This window comes from Halichoerus grypus, chromosome 11, assembly GCF_964656455.1.
Source record: "Halichoerus grypus chromosome 11, mHalGry1.hap1.1, whole genome shotgun sequence".
NCBI classification, from domain to species: Eukaryota; Metazoa; Chordata; class Mammalia; order Carnivora; family Phocidae; genus Halichoerus; species Halichoerus grypus.
In genome coordinates, this window is record NC_135722.1 from 110,359,673 (window position 1) to 110,372,094 (window position 12,422).

The following is a 12,422-nucleotide window of genomic DNA, read 5'->3' on the forward strand; positions in this document are numbered from 1 at the left end:
ACCATAAAGAGAAAAGGTTTTGATTCATTTTCCAAAGGGTACCTTAGGTTATTTCTTTAGTCAGCCTACTTGGTTATTTAACGTGTTTATTAAAGGATCAATGATAAAGAACATCAAAATGGTAGGAGGAGAGATATTCAAATGTTTCATTCCTCTACTTTTGTTTCTCTAAGGACTGTCCTTCGTGTTTCTTGTAAACGTTATAATAGCAATTTTTAAATCAGGGCACTCGACTCAGCATGATTGTGAAAATACTGAGCTAAATTAATCAAGAAGTATTATAGTTTCATGACTTCCCTTTCAGGATCAGGTTTACATAATGCTTATTCCTTCAAATCACTTTCACAATTAAGAAAACGTAGGTCTTAGAAAGTAAGCTACTGAAAAGCAAAGAACAAAACTATCCCACCCATCTACCAACACATATAATAAAGCAGAATAAAAAGTAGGTACTTCAAAGTGGCTTAGAATAATGATGTAGACTCAACGTTCCTATAACATAACATACAGCCTGTCAGAAAATTTTAATGGTGATTTTCTTTGCCTTTATTTGAAACTAATCTTCAAAACTACTTTCTACATACCAGCATATCCTGAAATATATTCTAAAACATGCTGATTCTATGGAACAATAAAGGGTTTTGCCCAGGAAAAAAAAAAGCAGGAGTCCAAGTATTTCATTGCCAAATGGGAAACACTGGGTTGAACAGCATTCAACAGACTTCTTTACAGAAGTTCTCAATCCCTTGGCATGCTGTCACAGAGTGGATCTCCACCAGAGCTGCAGTGACAGAAGTGTCAACATTTCCCAAAATTAGTTGATTAAAGAACTCTTCTTTTAGGTCTGGTGTATCTGTCATATTTTAGGTTGATAGTAGGAGGGGAAAGAGTTCAATGGCCTAAGGTTAGAATCATTACACCCCAGCACCTTTCGGTTCTTCTCTTCTTCCTCCACATCCAAAATGCAAGGTAAGGGAAAAAAACTATTTATTCAGTTTAAGAAGCTACCCCTTATGGCCTAATTATTCTTTGTAGCAGTATAGGCAAAATAAACAGAATTTCATAATATGGACAAAGCAACAAAAGTTACTTTTTTGAAAAGTAACAAGTCTCTAAAAACTAAAACATGACCAGTTTCTAAAAATATAGTAATATACTAAGGAAAGTTTACCTGAACAAAGAAACAATGATTTTTCCAGATCATCCATTTTAAATGTGCATTAAAATAATTAGGTTAACCAATTAAATTAGGTTCAATATCACTCAGTAAGTGTTTAGCAAACCCTTACCCCATGGTGGGCACCAAAGTAGTATTTCATGAAGAGATTACTTCCCACCTCAAGGAGCTTAAAATAATGAAATTTTATAGCTTACAGTGTGTGTGTATCCATGTAAATAATATTAATGTAAAAAGGTAGAAAAACATATATGAATACCAATACCAACACACCATGGGAGAGGAAAGCCTCATTCTAAAAGGAGAATCTGCAGACCTGAGAAACAGACACGAGAAGCAAGGCGGGCAGTCGACTAACTCTATCTTCCAAGTTCCCAACCTTAATGACTTAAAAGTTGATAATCAAAAACTAACAAAAAAATTTTTTAAGGAGCGGCAGCAAGTTTGGACAAAGGAGAGAACAGACAAAATTCAGTTAATACCATAAGAAACAAGATTCTTGCCCAGATGTCACTGTTTAGTGTATCTGTACTTACCACAAACCAGATCTGGAATCAGACAAACCAGACTGAATGTCCCGGGACCAATCGTCAAATTGTTCTTGTTCATACAGTTTAAACTGGTCTAAGAGATCTTCAGCACTTCGATGGAAAGATCGAAATCCTGACAAGTCAGATAAAAGAGCCTCTGCAATCTTGATAGTATCATCCACCTTAAAAAGCCACATCACAAGAATATTACAAGAATATATTAATACTCACTATAAAATTGTCATAAAACGAACCACCTTCTCTGATGTGTCATTCAGAAATTACTTTCCCATTCACCTATAAACAGTAGGAGAGAAGATTTGCCAGCAAATGTGAGAAGATCAACCCCTACTTTGCTTCTGACTTGTACAACTCAGGATAGCAAAACACAGATGTAAGGCATACGAGGCCTAATCAGGAGGGTGAGACGAGGGAGATTCAGGTGAGACCCCCACGAATTCAGCAATGCTTTTACACATGTGCAGCAATAATGTGGTGCTTTGCTTAGTGCTCTGGGGAAGAGCTCACACATACCTGCCAATCTGAAGGGCAATTAGAGGAAAGAAATGTCTTTCTTCCACAACTGTACACAGAACATGATAGCACTTTGGAAAGCTGACTGACAAAATTGGATAGAATATTCCAGAAAACAGAACATCAAAAACACAACCTTGAATAAGTAGAACTCTCCAACATGCTAGCCTTTATAATACTCTGTCTGCTTGCTCTTAATCACAGACCATAACCAATGAATATCCATTATGTGAGTCAGATGGAAGACATTGTACATAAGAATCTTAGATCAATTTTGATAATACCAAAATATTAAAATAGTAGCTGTTAAATCCATAAATTGCTGACCCTAATCTTAGGCAATGTCATAATTACATTTCACCTTTCCTTTAATTTCCTTTCAACCTAGAATGATTTACCTACATAAACATACTTGCCAATAGACTTTGCAACTACAAAGATTTTGCAGTGATAATCTCAAAGGATTAAAAAAATCATTTGAAAATATAGAAAAGATGATTTCCTCTTCAATATTTTCTTAAGAAGGCACTTTACGTGGAACAACTGCACCTGAATGATAAAGGATGTGCTAGTTATCTCTACATAAAAAATGAGCGGACCATTCAAACCTCCCCTGTACACTTTTTTAGAATTCTACACTTCACATGAAAATTAGATGGAAATGCCAAAGAAAGCAGAGAATTTTTTTTTCATTTTTTCACTGGAGTTCTAGAGTGCCTTCCATATTAATTTAGCAGATTTTACAATTAGTGTTCCTCAACATCTATTAAAACTAATACCTTCAGTTCCAACTGGCGAACCCAAACTATATTATTAACAACTTCCGAAAGGTTTTTGCCAGAAAGCGGTCCAGATGCTTCACCAGGAACTCCTCGGCATCGATTCTCAAAGTCTAACCGAAAATCTGTAAAAATTTAAGTCAAATAAATGATTATACACATTCAGTCAAGATTTCCTAAGTGCCTTCCGTGCACCAAGTACTAAGTGAAAGGTTGTGGAAAGAAAAATTCTAAGACTTGGTCCTTTACCCTCAGGGACTTTACCATGCATCAAATGAGACAGAGAAAGAAAATAACTAGTTAATTTTTAAAATCTGTAATTTATAACAAATACAGTAAATTAATCTTCAGCATATAATGTTATAAAATATAGTCCTAATCCTAAATGGTATACAAGAAAAAGTAACCTACAAAAATATTTTCTCAAGGAAACACTATAATCTCTCATAAACTTTTACCTTTAACTGAGTCCACAAGTCTTGCCAGTAAAGTTTCTCTTTCTAACATCAATTCTTTACTTATAGTTGGACGCTTCACCAACTCTTTATATTTCAGAAATGCTTGAAGAAGCTAACATAAAATAAAAAAGTACATGTTCATCCTAAGTCGATCAACTTGGTAAATACATAAATATCTCCCAAAATAGCTTAAGGGAAATAGTAAAAGTAAAATATTTCAATATTTTACCTGCTGTGGACTATCCTGAATTTCTGAAATATAATTTTTCAATTTTCCTGCTATTTTTTGTTCCGCAGGTGCAATAATTTTTTCATATTGAGACACTGCAGCTTTCCATAAAGGCTGAACAAATTAATATTATTAGACTTTTAATATTTTCAATATTTACCTTTGAGAAGAACAATACAAACAGGAAGTTACAGACACAAAAACATATATATTCATACCTCAGTATATGGATTATACTGCACAGGATTCAGGCCAGTAAAAGGTTCAAATACTCGAGTCAGGCATACGATCTTCTCCTCACTGGTAGGTGAAAAATAAAGAAGCTTCTCATGAACTGTTCTAACAGCCAAAACCTAAAACATAAAATAGTAAAACAACAAATTTATTTAAATTGATAAATCTGCACAAATAGTTCTAGAGTCTACATATATTTGGCAAGTTTCTTTAAACTAGGTTCACTGAAATGAATACAACAAACTGTAATCTTGAGAATTACTACTCATCAATAGTCAAAGTGGTGCTCAAAGACGTCATTACATCATATCAATTAATGTGTTCAAACCTGGTGAAAACACACAAAATCTAAATACGGTTAAACTATGTTTAAAGTTCATTTAAGTAACGTTTTAGAGTCCTTAATATAGTAAAAAGAACTTCTGATTTTCATTATTCTGCATTAAATTGCACCTCTGACAATGAAATAATACATTAACAACCCTATTATGTATAAATTACAAATAGCTGGGAAACAAATTGTCGTATTTTGTATTTAAAACTTCCACCAAGAGTGGCACCTGCCTGACACAGTTGGTAGAGCACGTGACCCTTAATATCAGGGTCGTGAGTTCAAGCCCCATGTTGGGTGTACAGCCTACTTTAAAAAAAAAATGTGTATAGTTTAAATGAATAAAATGTGTGGTATTTCAATTTAAAAATAAATAAATAAAATTTCCAACAATTAAAAGGCAATCAAAAAGGTTAAGTAAAAACACTATAACCTTTCATTTGAGATGGAAAGAGGAGTATATACTATTGATTTTTTTTCTTGCTAAAAACAAAAATACCCTGTCTACTGAGAAGGCCTAAAAGCATTGATAACTAAGTTATCAATGACAATATTTTCCCAACCAGACTGTTGCTGCTAAATACCATTTTCACTAAAAGGAACAAGGCTCTTGACAGAAATGACTAATTCCAAGAGTGAGGCAGAAAATGTCCAAGATGGGCTGGTATATTTTGGGGGGGCCTAAAAGTAAGGAAGTTGTCAAAGAAATACTGGATTCATGTCAAAATAACACAAGAGCCAACTTAAATGGGCATTCACTGCCCAAAGATGGAACAATTTGAGGATAATAATAACCATAATAGACTGAAACTCAAAATATAAAAACTCATGGCTTCGTAATAATACTAGCGAGAAAACATTCCATTAATTGCCTATGGAACTTACGATGAAATTAACTTATTATTCACTGTTCTAACAAATGATAAATCAAAGAAAAAAGGTAACTGTGTCTACTGCCATTCAAAGTAACTAAAAAACTGATGACAAAAAGTTCTTCCGTCATTACCAGAAACGCAGAAAGAACAACGGAACTGGAGAATCTATGTCACAACTGCTCAAGATCATCAGTGGCTGGTAAGTCACTTAGAAGAGCTGAAGGAAGAGCATCATAAGGAGAGCCAAGAGCAAACTGACCTCCCTGCCAGTGGGAAAGCGAGGCTGTGTGCCTCCTGATGTATCGGGTAGGGACGACACAGCAGCACCCGTCAAGCAGCCGGATTCAAGTAAACTAACTAAAGATTTTCTGAAACAATCAGGACAACTGAACGTTGGTTAAATACAAAATGATACTAGGAAAATATTGTCATTTTGTTGAGCGTGATGGTGGTATTGTGGTTGTTTTAAGGGTGTAAGTATATGGTTTCTTGGCTTGGCTTTAAAAATACTCCAAAAAAAGGGAAGGCGGGGAGACAAAGATGGAACACAAACTGAGTAATGCCAGTGGCTATTGAGATCAAGAGGTGGATACACGGGCATTCGTTACACTATTTCACTTTTGTGCATGTTTCAAATTTTTCATAATGAAAAAGGTTTTTAAAAAAATCCCCAAAGAACTATGAGCACGAACGGGAAAAGTCAGCTTTGCAATCTTTGCATATTCTCATTTTGCTAGCCCCTCAAGCTAAATGCTTAAGTTCTATACTGAAACTTGTAACCTATGTAAATTAAACAGTTCTTCCGTCAATATTTCCACTGAGTACTCCCTGAAAAGCTGTCCCTGCTTCATAACAATTTCAATAGCCAAGAGAATGTCTGAGAGCTTCTATACCTGGACGGGGAGCTGATTATCTTTTTCACAACAGAGAAGTACAACTTACAAAGTGAGCAGTCACACACCAAAGAAAAAGCAAGCAGGTGGAAACCAGCAGCTAGTTGGGCACCAGTCACATGACTGCCAAAAATTATCTCACACGAACTTTAATTCTTATTCTCTCCCCAAAACATAAATAACTCCTATCAGATATGTACTACTTACTAATTATAAAATATATTCACAAACAGGTGAGAACCTCCTCCATACTTATGTCAAAGACCCAAGTAATCGGGCGCCTGGGTGGCTCAGTTGGTTAAGCGACTGCCTTCGGCTCAGGTCATGATCCTGGAGTCCCAGAATCGAGTCCCGCATCAGGCTCCCTGCTTGTCAGGGAGTCTGCTTCTCCCTCTGACCCTCCCCCCTCTCATGTACTCGCTCTCTCTCATTCTCTCTCTCTCAAATAAATAAATAAAATCTTTAAAAAAAAAAAAAAAAAGACCCAAGTAATCAAATGATACCTCTTCGAGGCGTTTGCCAAGTTTGTCAAGTGTTTCAGGGAAGTATTTCTCATTTTTCCATGGATGAGGGACATAGCGCTGCCACGCCTGACCTGTTAGGTGATTACAGGCGGCCACCCACTGTTCACAAATTGAAATACCAGCTTTCAGATTGTCTTTCACAAGATGATAAGGATCTTCCCACAGATTCAAAGTTCCCAACTTTTTCTGAACAAATCTTCCAAATGAACCACCTAATAAAAGAGAAAGCAAATTTTTTAATGGAACTGTGTTTTTACTGAATAATTACAGAATACACGCTTATGACAAAAATATATAAATTAGCAAACTAAGAATCTATGAAATACTATATGCATATCCTTAAACTCAAAACAAGTATTTTTTAAAACACATGCACATAATTTCTTTGTATTTTCGCATCTTTCAAGGTATTATGTGCATCTCTCAAGTGCAAAAATACATATAATTTTTTCAAAAGTCTACACTACTGTATGGAGGTAACATTATATAACCAATTCTCAATCGCTGTTTGTCTCTACTCCTACATTACAAACAATGCTGCAATAACTATCCTTATACATACACCTTTATGCACTTGTCTAATATTTCCTGAAAATAATAAAGAGAATGGTATTTTCTAGGTCAAAAAGTATATGCACTCTAATACTAACAAGTAAACCAATACATACTAAAGACTTTTGACACCATTACAAAATAAAGTTTAAATTAATACAGGTACAGGGACTAAAAATCTATGTAAATTTACTTGCATTAATGGTCAAAGAATTTGACACATGATTTAAATTAACCACCTATATACAAATTTATATTTAAATAATTCTGTATGATTTGCTCTAAGCATTACTCTAAGCAACAATTATTACATTAAGGAGCATTTTCAGTAAGGGCTTGAAGGAAAAACTAGAAAAACAAAGTAATACAGGCTTCCAAAGTTTCAAAAGTTTGCTTCTTTAACAGTACCTATGATATCTAAGAGATGTAACATTCGTGATTCAGGATAGTGATCATGCTCTGTTTGTCTCCACACATCATCTACAACATCCCGAGTGGTCTCCACCAAGTCAACCACCTCCAATAAGGAGAGACTGTCCAAGTTATAAAATTCCTAAAACCAAAAGACATTCATTTTTAAACATAATGATAACTATACTTTCGTCAATATAGTCAACTTGTTCCCAGACTTTTCAATTACTACAATTCTAACACCTGTGATATCATTTCCTCCTTTTTCTACCAGACGATGTGTTACTTCTTTATGCAAATACCCTACAAGTTCCTTTACAAACATAAATATCAGGAAAGCCAGAAGAAAAAATAAGAATTGCAAAGTCCATTCATTTGTTTGCCCTTGACCTAATTTTCTTGAAGTCTGGATTCATTTCTTGCAGCTCCTGAAAGGAGGCGGTTCTAACACCAGACAGACATTACCCACACTAGCTCCCATATGTCGTCACTCATGGACTGCACTGCATGTTACCCGTAATGCAATCACAGCTCAAGGTTTGTGATTTTACATTCCATCATTATGACAAAAAAAAGTTTAAAACCATTTCAAACATTTCACTAAAATACTATTGAAATAATACTGGGAACAAATAAAAAATTACTATTTATTTTGAAAAGAACAGACTTTTTTGTAACCATATTTAAAGTGGTCACTTATTTAACCTCTAGGAATATTTCAAAGAATAATCAATCAAGTATAAAACTAAGACTTTTCATATTTGGGATTACTTCGAAATGCTAACTTGAATAAACTGAACGTTCCTTCAAAAGAATGTATTACCTCCATGTAGATAAACCTCTCTTAGTACATTAGGGCTTTTGCTTTTCCCTATGTACCTGCAGAAAAGCAATTATGTTTTTGAGAAAAATATTTACTAGAGATTAGAATCTAACTTTCTTAAAAGTTTTGGTTTTTAAGTTGTATACATGTTAAATGCACACTTCAAGGAAACCCTGTTATGTATTAAGGATATATTTTGTTTACAACCATCAAATAATAATGTCAAAACAAAGGTAAATCTAGTGAAAACTGAATCCTAAAGTACTTTTATCAAAAGTCTGAAATATAACTATATAGGAATCACATACTCTTGCAATTGTTTCAAATAATTCTTTAAAATAACTGGCTCTTTCTTTATTAATCTGTTTATTTCCACGATGAGCTTGTTCTACCCAAAACTGGAACTCATCACTTGGTGTTAGAATACCTGAAAAGGTGAGAAGGAAAAAAAGAAATATCAGTACAAAATGAAAAGCCAGAAAATTATCTGGTTCATTTGATTTTGCTTATTTCCTGTGCTCATGAAGATGTGTGGAAAATCAGCCTTGTAATTTCTATCGACAGAAAGTTCTTCCTTAAATCCACTAAGAACAACTAACAGTACACCAAATGTATACTTCACAGATTTGTCGCTCAGTATGTTTCCCATATGTTTTTGTACACCATCCATCTCTACATGGTCAGTCTCCAACACAAGGCTTTCCAGCACGATTCATGTTCGGGAATACCATCCAAATTAGAAATGATGACAATTTAATCAATCAACGCCCACAATTTAATTTCAAAATATAAGCAAATTAAAATAATTTTACTTTTCAATTTGTTTTTATATTTCCCAATGAACTGGGCAATTTCTAGTTGCTTAATCACATGCTGGAAAAGTGCACTATTCTTTCTGGGTCTATGGTATTCAAAAAGCATCTAATTTACTGTTCAAAAAAGTGTAAAACTGTATCCAATATTGTAAAATAATGATTAGTGTAGGTCATTCATTTCACATTAATTGTTCACATAAGTAATATTTATAGCTAGAATAAAATTATAATTGGCTTCAGATAAAATGCATTTCTAAAATAAAAATCAATTATCTATGCAAAGTAGACAATTAGGGTCAATCCTCCTTACTCATGGATGTGGATTTATGAATTCATCCATTTCCTAACATTTATTTGTAATCTAAAATCAATGCTTGCAATGCTTTCATGGTCATCCACAGACATGCACAGAGCAATGAAAAATTGGGAGTTACCCCGCATACACGTTCCCAGGCTGAACAAGGTAACACTGCCTTCCTGTTTCCTATCTCCTACCATAAACAAGTATCCTTTCTGTAACCTATTCAGTTGGATGTTTTCCTCATTTTTTATGCATTTTATTGGTCATTTCTCTGTTTAAAATGGCTCCCAAGCATAGTGCTGAAGTGCTGCCCAGTGTGCCAAGGACAAGAACACTATGATGTGACCTCTACAGAGAGAATACTTGTGTCGGGGATGTTTCCTTCATGCATGAGTTACAGTGCTGCGGGCCATGAGGCCTATGTTAATTAATCAACAATCTATATCAAAAAATCAACAATCTATATTAAAAAAGTGTTAATTATATTAAAACAGAAACACACGTAAAATATTATATTAAAAACAGAAACATACATAAAATAGGGTTACATGTTGGTAAGTCAATAAAAATGTTACAACCAGAGGCTCACAGGAACCTAACTTTGTTTTTCCCCTAGGACCAAGAGTTCAGTATTTACTAATTCAATATTCACAGTGAGTCTACAGAACATAACTACTGCAAATAATGAGAGACAACTATATTCTATGTCCATGAATTGCACATTGTTAAAGATTACATTTTCTTCCTCTCAAAATCCATGTAAATCTATTCATTTAAAAGGCTGAAGCTCAGAGAAGATCCAAAAGTGTGGAAATAAATCTGTGAAAAAACATATTAATTTACTAAGGTACTAATAAGAAAACTGTTTTGACTTTCTTTCATTAAGCTACGGTTCTATACCTCGTGTATCATCTTCCTTAAATTTCAATTTTGATGAGTTAATGTCTGATCTTCGTAGAACTATACCCAACCCAGTTTCTAGTTCACTCAAAAGATTCTGAAGTTTGGGATCAAAGTTTCTGCTCCATTCCTGATCCTAAAGAAAAACAGACAAGAGCAAACATTGATCAAAAGTTTTCCAATCAAACTGGCTTCCTTAAAATACTGTTGAGAGAAATAAGTCAAAATACATGTTTCACTCAAAGCCTGCCACTGCCCTCTGTCTCATAAGGGAGGGAAAAAAGGCCTTTCAACAGTTAAAACTTTATAAAATAATTTATTATATAGCAACTTAAGAGCTGATGTGGATTACATTTATCTCTTTCTCCCATTTCTCTATTTGTCCACAAAGCTGACTTTTTTTTATAATTTTTGTAACATTTAAAAAACTAAAATACTAATGATATTAACAGCAAATAAAATATTTTTGTTTATAAAGACATTTATACAAATACCTAGCTTTAAAAAAACCGACCATACAGCTCCTTTAATTTACCTACCTTTAACAACATTGGTGCAAATATTTGCCGTACTGCTTGGTAAAGAGAATTTATAGGTGATTCTAACATAGATGAAACAAGAATGTTATTATGTAGATTCTGATCAGTAATTACTTCAGGTCGCAGCTTGAAAAACACCAGCACTTTATCTTTTGTGTCAGCAAAATCAATCTAAGTGATAAACAAATGATTTTTATGTTACTTTCATGAAACTATTTGAAAGAAATGTTCCCCTAAAACTGTTCTATTACTGTATTTTTTATCCCTTGGAAAAAACAGTTACTTTAAAATAATCACAGTATATTTCAACCAATCTATCTCTGCTCCTTAAGAGCATCTGGGTTTTAAAATGTATCCCCACTTATAAGTGACTGTATCCTAAAGCTACTGTGACAAGTGGCTTACAAACAGAAAGTACTATATAAATATTGTGGACATATACTGCTAACTACTCCACTCCAACCAGATTCAGTAATACTACAGATCAAAGTTGTGTGCCCCAGGTACAAACTGATTAGTAGTACATGTCGCCACTCTATTCCAAAAAGTCTAAATGAAGGATGTTGATGACCCTCTTACCTGAAACTAGCATTTTAAAAGGTGTTTAAGTCATATTTAAACTCAAAGCTACCAAAACAGACTTAAGTCATCTATCTCCTAGGTTTATCTTTATCTGAATCAAAAAATTTTTCCTTAAAGTATTTGAGCATCAAACTTTTTCATTTAAGTTGTATAACTAGAATATTTAAAGTTGGAAATGGATGAGCTAAATTGGAAGTCACTAAAGCAACCATGTGTAAAATAGGTCAGTTCACAGTAATTAGTTCATTAGCTGAAAAGTGTATTACCCAAAAGAAGTTTTTGCATTATGTATGCATTTTCACAGTTGCTCTCATTTCTTTTTCCAGAAAGAGAAGTATATGTATTAAAAAGCTTTCAAACAAGTTCACTGCTGTGCATGAAAAGCCCTTATAGATGAGTGAGATTTCACGCTACTTTTCTTTTACCCTAATCATTATATTTTTTAGGCACAAGGAGGGAACTGGCATTTACTCAAACTCTGCATTTCTCAAAATCTCATTGCATACACTAAAATTCTATTGCTAGTATGATCATTTTATTCCAATTACAAGCGAGAACAAGCTACAGATACGTAGATTTGAAAAATTCACTCTTTAGTTGTTAAATACTACACACCCCTGTACTCTCTTTCTCCCACCTACCTGAAGAAAGAAAATTCAGAAAATATACATTTTATCATTTGAAAACAGTAACCACAGTCACTGGCAAAGGCTCCCTGGCCATCAGTCAGGATGATGAGTTTTGTCCTAAGCAAAGTCAGAGCTAAAGCAAAGGATCAGTTGACTACAGCTGCTCCTCATTCCCAAGAAAAGAAAAACAGAACCAGCACTCCTAGCTGCCTCTCCTGCCAGTTTCCCTATCAGTGGCAACTACGATTTTCCCTTAACTGACGCAATTCTGATAGCTATTAATTCACAGTACAAAGATTTTATTTT

The 12,422-nt window shown here is 34.1% G+C and overlaps 1 protein-coding gene across 6 annotated transcripts in view; it reads right to left on the reverse strand.

The window, feature by feature from the left end:
* The window catches only part of DYNC2H1 (dynein cytoplasmic 2 heavy chain 1), a 310,954-nt gene that overhangs the window by 294,795 nt on the left and 3,737 nt on the right, over positions 1 to 12,422 (reverse strand). For all 6 annotated transcript variants that reach the window (XM_078059076.1, XM_078059074.1, XM_078059073.1 and 3 more), the window contains exons 2-11: positions 10,906 to 11,076; positions 10,367 to 10,502; positions 8,659 to 8,777; positions 7,525 to 7,669; positions 6,544 to 6,776; positions 3,926 to 4,060; positions 3,708 to 3,821; positions 3,479 to 3,590; positions 3,021 to 3,145; positions 1,714 to 1,889 (exon numbers count right to left, since the gene is read on the reverse strand). In XM_078059076.1, coding sequence (XP_077915202.1) covers positions 1,714 to 1,889; positions 3,021 to 3,145; positions 3,479 to 3,590; positions 3,708 to 3,821; positions 3,926 to 4,060; positions 6,544 to 6,776; positions 7,525 to 7,669; positions 8,659 to 8,777; positions 10,367 to 10,502; positions 10,906 to 11,076 — 1,466 coding nt within the window. The remainder of the gene's footprint in view (positions 1 to 1,713; positions 1,890 to 3,020; positions 3,146 to 3,478; positions 3,591 to 3,707; positions 3,822 to 3,925; positions 4,061 to 6,543; positions 6,777 to 7,524; positions 7,670 to 8,658; positions 8,778 to 10,366; positions 10,503 to 10,905; positions 11,077 to 12,422) is intronic.